We start from the raw sequence: 12849 nt of genomic DNA, 5'->3' as shown, positions 1-12849 counted from the left end.
TCAAGTTATGTGAAAAGTATTTATCTTCAAAAAAATCCACATTTACTTAGTACGTGGAGATTTGGTAACAATTTTTTTATTTTGGTAGGTCAAACTATTCAAAAAATAGCAACATTAGTTACAAGAAAAAGTGGAATGCGTACGAAAAAGATACATACTATTTTCATTTATACATATATAATCGTGCATAATAACGTGAATTTATGAAAATCAAGTTACTCTATTAACTTATACACCCAAAGCTTAAAACAATCACAAGATTGTCATTTCAGTAATCATTAACTTTTGTTTCAAATCATCGGTATAAATTTATTGCGTGGTATGATATTATATCAGCTTTTTCCTAATTTTAGCTCCGAGTGAGGAACAGTTTAGATAATTAAGGAGCTTGCTTCCACGTACATGGATCATCCTTCTTTTTATTGCACTGACAAAATCTTTATACAACTGTATGTTCCTCTAGTGGTAGCAATTTTTAGTTGATTCCATTCATTTTAAAGGATTCCAATCAAACAATGGTCTTACAGAAGTTCAACTACGAGGCTCAAACGTTTACAAGTTTTTCATCCTCCTAAACTATACATTGAACATTTCATTGTTATTATTATTTATTTATTTTTCACATTATTTTCTTATGTAGGTGGTACTTTATTTAATTTGCTCATGCTCAAGCAAGTTTTATTTTCCTTTTCTATTATTCTATCAAACTGGTAGCTGTGTCATTTGGAATAAACTTCTAGGAGGTGACAGCTCGCTACTCAGAGCTGCAAGAGACAAAATTGCACTGCCAGATGCTTTGCGTTTCCACAAAACTAAAAAGCCTTGTTGAGGTTCTTCTACGACTAATGTGTACAGAACATGAGAAAAGGATACAGTTGCCAAAAAAATGGTGTGCTGTCTGAGACACATCTTCCCGAAGTCTAACTGAGAAAACAAAAGGTCATTCATCTAGTCCTCTCATCAAGTCCAGTCAGGGCAAGGTTCCTATCTCCTTGTGAGTGTCATATATATATATATACACACACAAGTTTTAACCCATCTTTACAAGCACACTTCCTCCCCTCATCAAGAAAGAACAGATTGGACATGGCATGTCAAATAATGCTTGGATTCAACAAAACTCACTCACACACCCACAGAGAATCCACACTGAGGTAAATTTTATTCTTTTCAGATATCTATCAATGTGTGTGTGTATTTTTTTATATATATATATATATATATATATGGAGTTTCCCCTCCTCATTTGAAATGATATTACTGTAGATCACATAGTACTTGATCTATGAGTGCTAGTCCCTGGTATGAAATTTGTACAGGGTTTTTGGAAGGACAGCACACCTTCCCTTGTGGAAAAAAATTGAATTGGAGATCACGCTAAGAGCCCCACCCCAACCTATGTTTTACCCCTAGTGATGCCTACTTTCACTTTTTTTTCCCTTTTTTTTAATATTAATTGAGCAAGTACCCAGTGGTTTTACAGCCACTTAATATCCAATGCAGGACTATTTGTGATGGAATAGAAAGGGGATACCAATCACTGATTGGAGAAAAGGCCATGCACCCAAGAAGATGTTAAAGGCTATTTTTTTTTCATAAGAAATGGGGTCAAATTAACACAAAAACTATTTGTTTAATGGATTGTGTCAAAGAAGAGAAGACATTCACAAAATGTTTGAAGGCAAAGGGGTGATGTCAAAATCAATTGTCACTTTTCCTTGCGTAAGTAAATGAGCTTTTTGGGTCAACTCAAAGGAATATGCTCACTGAAAGGAGTTTGTTTGAGGCTCTCTGATGTGTTGAAGTGAAAGAGACAAATGAAGAAAATCCTCCAAATATGTATTATTATTATTATGAGTGTATGTTCTCTTTTCCACATGAGAAATGGTCAACAAAATCTTTCTCATGTGAGGACCTTTTACAATCTTCTGGGAGCTGAAATTTGGGGATATGCATCTAAGATCAATGCCTTTCTCATACTCCACACTATTAATAATATTAAAGAGGAAAAAGAGGACAAAATAAAGGAAAGCACTCAGGATCCCACGTTCAAGTTATGCAAAACCCTGCACACACACACGTTATAATTAGTTTGTTTCATTTTATTTTATTTAGTTTGATCATTTCCAGGAATTGTTAACGGTGCCATCAAAGAGACTAACTGTTACTCAAGCCATTATTCAATTGCTTAAGTCTCAATAACCTTGTGGAGTGAGAATTCCCAAGGATCAGCGTTTTTACTAACCAAACAGTCATCGAAAAAAGGGAAACTCAAAAAACAACGACTTGAAATTGATTATGGGGAGGAAAGCTCACTTGAAAAAATGGCACAAATTCCTTCTTACGGGGGCATCATGACTGCAAGGGCCGCATCAATGCAGTGGCTAGGAGGTGGAATGAATGGAGAGGGGGATATAGATGGATGAAACTTCAATCGGAGAGAGGATGAATGAATGAGTTGGGGTAACGTAGGGTCACTGGTGGTGTACATGAATGATTCACCCTCCAGCCCACCAAGCCAGCCAAGCCCCACCCAAGCCTCGCCAGGCTCGGTACCACTGCTGGGGCCTTGGTCGACGCGATCCGACGCCGGCCGCCACCATGACGCATGGCAGCACAGGGCCCGGGCGGGGAAGGGAAGTGAGGCTGGCTGCTGCTGGTGGTGGTGGATTTGGCGGGGGGTGGGGCCGCGGCACTGGCATGGCCGCCCTCCACTGATTGCTCGCTCACAACCTGCTGCACCTTCTTCTCTCGACTCTTTGGCCCTCCCACAGATTCCTCGCCCGCTGCCTTTCTCTCATGTGCTCTACTACTGCTTAGCGTTCCTGTCTTACAGGAACACCAAACCTTTTGAGAGCGAGGGAGGGAGAGAACCAAAGAATCAGTTCGAAGTTCCCGGCAACTTTCGCAAACTGGCGCACAGTTCATGCATGCCCGTGTGCGGGGGGAGGGGCTGGGCTGGGTTCGGTTGAGTTGGGCTAGCTAGTTGTTGCAGGAGGTGAGATTACATGTTGGTTGAGTGATTGAGTGAGTGAGTGAGAGAGAAGAGGTTTGAGAGAGAGGTCACTGTGGGGTGGGATTGGTTTGAGCGATGCGGATCTTGAGGGGCAATGTTCGGGTTAGATGCGATATTATGCACCAGTAAAAGGCCGGACCTGGGGGTGAGGGACTGATGGCACGAGCGTTGTAGAAGGGAGGGCAGTTGACTGGGTTCCATTGATCCCGAGTTGATGCGTTTCGATCGTGCGTTTGGGAAGTTCGAGCTCGTGGGAGTTGGGTGTGCGTATGGGGTCAAATTTTGACGTAGTCGCGACGAGAGAGTGGGGGAAGGGGTGCGAGTATAGCTCCTGGAGTTCGTTGTGCAGAAAGACAGTCGAAGAAGGAGATAGCAATTTTGAGTGTCTTCGTTTTGCTGTATCTGTGTGATATGTAGTGAAGGAGTGTTTTTGGTTCTTTCCCTCTGCAGTTGCTTAGGGTGCTGGATAGGTGAGCTTGTTTTGTTTACGAGAGATCTTTTAGAAGCTTCTTCCTGGTTAAGTTACTATTCAATCTTGTAGCTTGGTTCCCTGTAAGCGTTCGTTTCTGTAGACTGGGGGCATTTTCATTCTTGACACTCTTTGGCGTTCTTTGTAGCTTTCTGCGACTGTCAATTCGGGGCTGTTCTTCTTAATGAGAAGTCAGTGAAGAATCGCCGCAACTTTCTATTCGGGGCATTCTATCAAATGCTCATTGTCCTGCAAGAATAATTCGAGACAGTTCAAACAAGAATCTGCATTTTCTCTTTTTCGAGGAGTTTAACTTGAATTTGGGTTCTAGAGATCGCATAAAGCCATCTTTGAAGCAGTTCACAACCGTGTCCTCGTTCTCAAAGAGATCTCTTTTGGAAGTCTGGCTCTTCAAGAAGCAAAGTTCGTCTCTGGGCAATCGTCCATCTTTAACTCTCTGGTGCGTTTAGTGAGGCTCACATTTCTCCTTTGTTACTGCTAATGTGGAAATCACCTTTAAGTAGTTGGTGAAGAAGTTTCGAACTACGTCTCTACCTTTCTCTTGCGTTCATCTTCATCATCAAAGACTGCCAGTTGCTTTGTGCTCATCCAGCTCACAAAGATACCTTACACTCCTATTCAGATCAGTTCCACTGTACTCATCGATTTTTCAAGCCTCGTGCGCTGTGCGCTTTCTTTCAAACTATATTTGTCTGCCGCTAGCGATCAATTGTGCGGACGTATGATTATTGAGCTGCCAGTCTCCAAGTGAGACAAGGCCTAACAGTTTCTTTCAATTCCATCTCCGACATCGTCAATCAAGCAGGAGTCGCGTACGCAGCGAAGTATATCACAGACAGCATTCTTTGGCTTTTTTGTTCTCTGAAAGCAAAAGGGCTGCTCCAGAAGTACTATATTTCAGTCCGAGCATAATCTACTTCACGACAGCCATTACAAGGATCAAAGAGCTTATCTTGTTCATGGTGCTTCTTTCACGATTCCAAGCTTTTCTCCTGCGCACATTGCTCAATTGGATTTGTACAATATCGGCCAGTATCCTTTCTGAGGCATTCTGATCCATTATTCAACCTCGAGAGGGTTTGCATCTCCTATCGTAGTGTGGATTGTGCGTCGTTGTATCATGTAGTCACTCCAGTGTGGTTTTCTGGAGTTCCCTACTTTCACATGGTGGACTTCGAGGTCTGTGGCCATGGCTATGATTAAAAACGCAGTTGCACTTTTCTCATCTCGACATTGACAATTGGAAGGAAGAAGACAATCTACAAAGATGGACAGTGGTGTACCGAATCTCGTCGCCACAGTTAGTCCTCTACCTGCACTAATTTTCGATGTGGTAGCATTGTTGACCATTACTGAAAGCGCGTGAGTTGGTGGAGGTGTTTTGAAATTGAGGATATTGATGGCAGTGAACACTATTTCACCATAGGAAGTTAAAGGGCATATGTAACCTCTGATTATGGAAAGTGATCGGGTTCATCTGTCTTTAGAATAAGTGATACGAATTTCTGGCGATAAAGGTCTTCCTTGCTAGTAGAAGTGGTTGTGAAGTACGTTTACTTTAGTGATGCCTCTCGTGATGACCCGAGGGCTCCTCCACCGCATGCGAACTTCAACGGTTTCTTGGCTTCTCAGTCACAGTCAGGGTTGTTTACTTGAGTGTGCTGATGTGCTGTTTTCGATTCACCGATTAGGGTTCTTTACAGAGGCTGAGTGAATATGATGCATTTGAGATTCATGTGAATTTTTGCCTCGTGCTAATCATCTGTCTGTTATCTAACAGGGAAAAAGGAGAAGGGAAGGACATCCCATTGATGAGGATTTGAAGGAAGTGAAAGAAACCCGACAATGGTATGGGTCGCAGCGAGCCGATGATGATGTTACTGAAGGATTTCAAAATAATGTTCACTATCCAGGAATTTCTATGGAGAGTCTAATGCGGATGCAGCAGATTCAGCAACACCAACAGCAGCAGCAGAACAGCGAAGCTGCTGTCATGTCACCCGTAGTACCGCATTTGAATATGCAACAAAGGGTTGAAGCCGCCGCAGCTCTTCAGGTAACACTCTAGCCTTGCATCATTTTTTTAGAATATACGATACATGGGTAACTCTATGGAGTTCTATGCTCTTTTAGGGGCACACGACCTGAGCTTGTTACATCCTCTTACAGGATCTGCGAGGTAACGTCGCCTTCCAACAACCTCAGTTGCAACAGCACATGAAGTACGGTATCCAACAACAGCAACAGTCGATTTCTCAAATGCAGAAGCAGGGTACGAAGCCCGACGTTTGCTCTCTTGGAGATTCTAATTACCAACCTCATTCACCACTATCTCTTCCGCCACCACCGTACATAAGAACTCCCCCGCTTCATTCCGAAGCCGATGTACACAATGGCTCCCCCACTTCGTCTTCTTCTGGACCGTACCCCAACTTGCCGAACTTGACGGCCCCCCCTCGCTCCTCTCAGCAATGCAGTGCACCCATTCAGCTCCTAGAGCCTGAAAGTGACAGCTCCTACTCCAGCTTGATGCATATATCACAAAGTAATCTTTTAGCCCAGTCTAAAGCTAAAAGTGTTCAAAATGGACCGCTACAAACACAGCAGTCCTTGCAGTCGTCTCTGAGCGGAATGTCCACTCAACAATTGAGAGGCCACTCCCCACAGAGCGGCATGGCACAACAAGTTGATGGAGTTAGTGGTTTGCACTCGACAGGCCATGACTTGGAGGTTGAAATATCGCGGCAGCAAGCTGGACAAGCGGTACCAAACTCAGGCCTTCAAGCGTCTGGAAGCCACGGCGTTTCTACTTGTACCCAAGGTAGTTTGCAAAATGGAAATGTTCATCATCAGAATGGTCATGGCTCCCCCGGACTTCGCCAGAGCGGAATGCAGAATGGGGTGGCTTTTCAGCACAATGGCCACGCATTATCAGCAAATGGACTCCATATTGGAGTTCAAAATACTAGCATCCAGCAGCCAGGCGGACATCTGTTGCCCAATCAGCTGCCACAATTAGGGGGTGCTTCCTTGCCTCCACAGGGTAGACATTCCATGCCAAGCTCTCTGCATCACCAACAAGGTGTGAACTCTGCACAAAACGGAATGCCAAATGGGAGTCACAATGGGATGGTCCATCAGCAAGCTGTGCACTCTGCTCCTAATGGGCTACCTAATGCTAGTTACAGTGGTATGATGCATCAACAAGGCGGTCACCGCATACAGGATGGTATGCTTCATTCAACTGGACATATCTCCAGCATGGGACCTCAGAATCCTGGTCAAAATAGCGCTGTTATTCATCAATCCGTACAAGGTTGTTCCAGCGGCATGCAGCAACAGCAACAAATGGTATATCCTTCTCTACACCGTGACATTCAGGTCAGTTCTCTTGTTGTGCCGTCCTTGGGTATTGTTGGAATATGATTGTTATTATATGGTTGTTCATGTTGTGGAGGAGTTAAAATAGGCGAAGTTCCTATCTATCATTGTTTGAGCTTCTTCTTCATTGCGACATACATTGTGTAACAAAATAAGAACCATGTGTTGGTCTTGATATGCAGCAAACTCCAAATAATTGGTACCCATCCATTCGAGACTCAACCACTATGTCAGAGACCCAACCAAGTGTGAGCACATCCCGGTTGCAAACAAAGGTAGAAGCAGTGGCGTACTCTATGAATAGTCCTATACACTCCTTTGCTAACCAACTTGGAAGTCAAAGAGGGTTGCCTACAGCCTTACCCCAAGTAAATCAAGTCCAAAATGGCTACAGAGATATCATGTTAGACCAAGATCTGAAACAGGAAGTGTGTGGTTCGCCCTCAAACATGGTGGGTAAGGTTCTTCCTGCGCACACTGACCTCCAGGGGCGGAGGTTTTTGCAAGGGAATAACTTCTCTGCACCATCGAGCTCAGGAGGAGATATTAATTTAAGTTCTACAGTGATGAATGGAGCCTTTGATGACCCTCGACTTCTGCAAAGAGCTTTTCTGTGTCCACAGCCTAAAATTACTCGGAGTTACATCAAGGTATTTTATTGACTGTGTTGAGGTTTACTTTGCATTTTTTGCTTTCGCTCTTTTACCGCACAGACACTCATAGTCTTTCTTGGTTGTTCCACTCATTTATGCGGGAACGGGCTTGCCAGGTTTACAAGCTTGGCTCAATAACAAGAGCAGTTGATGTTAATCGATTTAAAGACTACACGGAGTTGAGGTGTGAGTTAGCTCGTATGTTCAATCTTGATGGTCAATTGGACCCCACGGTTGGTTGGCAATTAGTTTTCACTGACAATGAAGACGATCTTCTTCTTGTTGGTGACGACCCTTGGGAGTAAGTGCACTCATTTTGTCATCACCAACCCACCATCTTACTTTATTATGGCCATGCCCTTTTGCTTCTGATTTCGTTGTGTGCCTTGATGCTTGTGGTTTTATGCCTTGAGCTAGTGGCTGACTGTCCTTAGTGGCGTGGTGGTTTTCCAGCGAGTTTGTCCGTAATGTTAGAGGCATTCGAATATTGACTCCTGCTGAAGTATACTTCTATACGAACGAGGAGAAGTGCACTGCTGCTGCATACAATTCCACTGGAGGCAGTGCTCCGAAACCAATGTAGATCCCTTAGGTAACTGTAGATAGACTTTGTATTTCTACTCCAACATCCATCACACGGGTTGCCCATGTGAGTGCCAATCAGATATATATGCTACAGAGCCCATCTTCTATTTGGAGTAAGGCGGTGGATTGCCGATTCAGCAACATCGACTTTGCGTGGGAAATTGAGCCTTCAAGTTTCAACTACTTCTGGTTAGTGTTGAATGGCGTACCTGGGATACTCTAGCTTGGTTGCGAGCAATGATAATCTGTAGACTGGTGGATTCGGAGCATAATTCGGGTTTCCTTAGCAGAGGGCATCCAGGGGAGATTTGTTGTGTCCAATCGTGGAATGGTAATTTTGTGATGTTGAGGGGAATTAGAATGTCCCTTAGGAAAAATAGTCTTGTAGGAATGACTTAGTTTGAATTGAGTAGTGTGTAAACATGAAATTCTGTTTCATATATTTCTTTCCACGGCCGGCATTTTTTTCATCAACGAGGTCACTCGGTTGATGCAGAGTTGATGTAGAGAGCGACTTTTCCTACGCGCCTTTAGCAAGGCTTGTAATTCTGAACGTTTGAAAATACGAATGAAGAGAGATTCTTTAAATCATTATTTTATTACCTCGTGTTCAATTAATGTCTCACCGAATCCCTTCAACGGTTTGTCGTCCTTCTGTCATGTCCCACACATTCTGATTGGAAGCTCTTCAGTCAGTTTTTTTTTTTTTTTTTTTTTTTTTTTCTGTAGCCTTGTCTTCATCATTTTTCGGTTGGTGATGTTGTGACGTAACGCATATATCCTCGTATCCTTTGCACAGTGCTTTTAGCTTGTCGCTTGCTGAATCACTTGGGTCAAACTTTTGCACGCCCAGACGTGTTCGAATCCTTATTGTAATCCAAAGAAGGCTAAGTCTCAGCTTGCTTCCAAATCGCAGTTGTGTGAGTGGTGCAACTTGCTCTAGAATAGTGAACCTAAACATAATTGTCATGTGCATGAGGGTGGCCAGTCTGATATCTGCATATAAAGATGTGCATTGCATACAGTTCTTATCTTTTTTCCTTGTGAGGATGCTATTGATGAGGGACGAGCCCTTATTTGTCAGGATCACACCCAAAAGCCCCTACCCTAAATCTCCTGGGGTTGTGGATTTTCACCTCTGGTAAATTCAGAGTACAGGAAGTTTACCGAACTACAGGAGCACAAGGGACAAAATGCGAAGTTCATTGCAACCAACTTCCTCGAAAAGAACTCACGTCCAGAAATTCTACCTATTAAACTATGCCAAGGTAATCAGGAGCACAAGACCACCCATTTTGAGGCTCATTACATAACATGAGATTTCGAAAAAAGTCTCAGGATTCATGCCCACAAGTTTGATTACAGATCATAAGCTGTTCTAATCTTCTGAATTTCGGAACATTCTGATTAGGTCGTGTGCTAATATTAATGCATGAGAAAAATTTCGCCCAAATTTATTACCAACAAATACGTGACGCGAAGAGCAGTCCAGAGGTCACTCAGACATGGCCTTTACCCTGGAGTATTGTAAGATGAATGTAGCCTTTTGTGCGACAGCTCGTTGATGAGTGCAACCAGAGAGATATAAATATCAATTAAGAGACCCGGCAAAGACCTGCGACTCAGGAAACCTGTGACGAATCATAGTTGTGATCGAGGTCTTAAAACTTGCTATTCGTGATGATAAGAACTGTCCTTGGACGACGTCGTCATGCGGCATGCTCACCGAATTTCAGACAAAGGATACAGATACAAAACAACTCTCCCACGAATGCCACCACTCCTATCGCTGACAGGACGTCGTACCGTCATTGGATAAGCTCCCACATCATGGCGACTCTAGATCCACGCAAGAACAAGACTAATCCATCAATCCATCAATCCATCGACCAACTGCTCCCTCAACATGCACAAGATCCACACTACCCACCCGCCGAAATAATTCTCTTACCTTCACAACCTGCATTTCTATTTTTACAAAACTCAACTTAGCAAATCCAGTCCTTCGGACAACTCAAGACACGCAAGCCCTCGAGATTCATCTTCCAAAAACCCTTGTGCCACCTCCACCAACATTCGGCCTGCACATCATCATCCATTGCAGAAAAGCCCTCACTCAAGCCGTAAGATGCGTGACCAGACGAAATTGGCAGGCATGCAATGCTTTGAGCGAACTGAGATTACAAGGATCCTTGGGCTGCATGCTGTGCTGTGCTGTGCTGTTCCGAACACAACGATGCTCCTCGTCTTGACACAGCCTCCCACGTTGTGCAGCAGATGGGTCACGAGGTCGCTCATGACGCCGTCTTTCAAGGCACTGCGAGAAACGAAACGTGGGCAATGCAGTTAGCAAAGTGTGTGCATCTAGTGAGTAATGAGAAGACCTGCCATCGTCGCAACATGAAAATGCAGCTTCGAATTCCTGTGAAATTCGAGGATGTTCTGTACAGATTCCAAACCCTAATTTTCTCCGCCATCATTAGTGTTGGATGGCTTGAGTTTCAAGAGGGCGGCGGCAGAAGTACACATTCAATTTCGATGCAGTGGATGAATAAAAGAAAAATAAAAGAAAAATAAAAGAAAAAAAGAGTTAAACTGTAATAAGTTCAAAGGTTACATGCGTATACATGTTGAGAGATGTAGAGAATGGAAACTAGTGGTATGTTTCTGTTGGGACCTAATTCTTGTAGATGACAAGTGTCATCCATTCATCCTTCTTAAAGATTAATCCCAGTACTATACAGTGACAAACAAAACCGAGTACAAAATCTGAAGTGCCAACTTTCAAGAGCAATTACAGAAATTTCAATGATTGCTTTTTTTGTACAAGTGTTGCTCTATTCTACCTTCAATTTGATACCAAGCACCTAGCCCAAAAGTAGTCATACAACCCCAAATCATAATTGAACCACCACCATGTTTGACAGTTTGACTAACATGTTTAGGTCCAGGTCGTTTTCCTTCTCTCAACCAACACCAAGACCTACCATCTGAGTTGATTAGGTTAATCTTTGTCTCATCACTGAAAATAACCTGTCTCCAATCATCAACGGTCCAATTTTTGTATTTATGAGCAAAACTCAATCTTGCAAGAACATGTCTTTTTGCAAGTAGAGGCTTCTTTTGTTGCACACAAGCACCCAAACCAGCTTCTCTCAAACCACGCCTCAAGGTGATGTCTGAGAAGTATTTACCTGTTTTTTCTCGAAGTTGTTTAGCAGCTGCACTTGCCGTTTTGAGACAACCAGCAGTGACAAGGTGCACACCAAGTCGCTTCTCTTGCACTCCTAAAACCTTTGGACGTCCTCCTCTTTGCTTTTCTATTTCACCACTAATCTCCCTTCTCAGATGAGCTACTGAAGACTGACTCATTCCAAGTGAGTCTGCAACTTTTCTTGTAGAAACACCACTCCTAAGCTGCATCAATGCTTGGTGCTTCAATGATTCACACAACGAGGTATAGAGATACAATTGACAAATCAACTTTCAGTATAGATAGTACACAACAAGAGCAACACAACAAACAAAAAATGCCCTCAAATCTTGCAACAAGGAGTGTACATTGAAATTTCGAAATTCAGCAAGAAGAAGCAACCAAAACTGAGTACGCACGTCTGTGTACTTCTACAACACTTTTCTCATAAACCCTACCTCAAATGATAATGAGATTTTTCATCCATGTAGAGGACTGGATGAATACACACAATAAAAAAGTAATTCTATCAATTGACTTATGTGTCAGTTGGAAGGATCAATGAACTATGAGTGTTCAGATTTTGTACTCGGTTTTGTTTGTCACTATATATATATATATATATATATATATATATATGGTCTTGTTGAAAACTACTCAGTTCATTATACATATGTGTTATTGTATTTCCACAATATAGTAGGTTAGGTTCTAGATTCCTTAGTCTTAAGTCATACAACATAAGTCCTCATACACAAAACTATAGTAAGTCTCTTGAAGTTCATTTTGTTTTCTCATAGCCTCCATCACAAGAAATTTTTTTTTTGCATCTTCTTCTTTTCAAATCATGTTCAACTTCTAATGGACACTATAACTACTGTTGTTTCCAAAGAAGTTATGCTAGCTAGCCCATTGAATTTTAAACTCTAAAAGTCAACATTACACAATATTTTTCTACAAGAGTTATATGTCTTTATGAAAGATGTTTCAAACTTGCACCTTACTTGGAACAAACTTGAATTAATGTAGCACACCAATATTATTGCTAATACTATAGTTGTGCTAAAAAAATGGAAGATCTTATACATGTTAGATAATATGGATGTCATGACGTTCATGACTAAAATATATGATATTTACTGCAAGCTAATTTACATTGGTCATTCATATAGCAATGCCATTATTGTACATAGAATCCTTAATAGGTTATTATATTGATTCAATTTGCTTATTTGCTAGATCCAAAATGAATGCACTATTTCTTCATTAGAATAACTTAACACTCAGCTTTAGATGGAGGATTGCCATCTTTTTTTTCAACACAATAATTTTAAGTAAGTATTGATAATTTACATTTGAAATGTTGTTAATTGATGGTGTTGTCTTCCAAATATAATGAAAGAAAGAAGAAAAAATTATATTATAGAAGATCTTATTTTAAACATATTATAAAAAATTATCTTAAAAATATAGATAATAGTCAAAAAGATAGTAAAACTAAAAAATGCAAATACTACCTTTTTACAAAATA

General features: G+C 41.8%; 1 protein-coding gene and 1 long non-coding RNA gene across 4 annotated transcripts; one reads left to right on the top strand and one right to left on the bottom strand.

Annotated features, from left to right (window-relative positions):
• The first annotated feature begins 2970 nt into the window (after positions 1-2970).
• LOC112292106 (uncharacterized) lies at positions 2971-8724 on the top strand. 3 transcript variants are annotated; one of them, XM_073539256.2, is made up of 7 exons: positions 2976-3945; positions 4129-4806; positions 5287-5562; positions 5676-6887; positions 7070-7537; positions 7657-7841; positions 7994-8724. In XM_073539256.2, the coding sequence occupies exons 2-7, from the start codon at positions 4774-4776 to the stop codon at positions 8121-8123; spliced, it is 2304 nt and encodes a 767-aa protein (XP_073395357.1). In that variant the 5' UTR covers positions 2976-3945; positions 4129-4773; the 3' UTR covers positions 8124-8724. The 3 variants fall into 3 exon arrangements, with proteins under 3 accessions (XP_073395358.1, XP_073395357.1, XP_073395359.1); XM_073539257.2 differs by having other exon boundaries at positions 2971-4806; positions 5676-6857; XM_073539258.2 differs by lacking the exon at positions 4129-4806 and having other exon boundaries at positions 2977-3945.
• Positions 8725-9560: 836 nt separating this feature from the next.
• LOC149987725 (uncharacterized) lies at positions 9561-11928 on the bottom strand. Its single transcript, XR_016506633.1, has 2 exons — positions 11320-11928; positions 9561-10442 (listed from the first exon to the last, which is right to left on the bottom strand). It is a non-coding gene; the product is annotated as an uncharacterized LOC149987725 (long non-coding RNA).
• Between the last annotated feature and the right edge of the window lie 921 nt (positions 11929-12849).

The sequence above is a fragment of the Physcomitrium patens genome, chromosome 15 (assembly GCF_059467195.1).
Source record: "Physcomitrium patens ecotype Gransden chromosome 15, ASM5946719v1, whole genome shotgun sequence".
Classification (NCBI taxonomy): Eukaryota; Viridiplantae; Streptophyta; class Bryopsida; order Funariales; family Funariaceae; genus Physcomitrium; species Physcomitrium patens.
Note: the sequence above shows the minus strand (reverse complement) of the source record. Positions and strands in the feature narration are given on the sequence as shown.

Coding starts and splice junctions, on each gene's coding strand:
- LOC112292106 (XM_073539256.2), top strand. CDS start 4,774: ATGGACAGTGGTGTACCGAATCTCGTCGCCACA. Junction 4,807..5,286: donor TACCGAATCTCGTCGCCACA/GTTAGTCCTCTA, acceptor GTTATCTAACAG/GGAAAAAGGAGAAGGGAAGG. Junction 5,563..5,675: donor AAGCCGCCGCAGCTCTTCAG/GTAACACTCTAG, acceptor ATCCTCTTACAG/GATCTGCGAGGTAACGTCGC.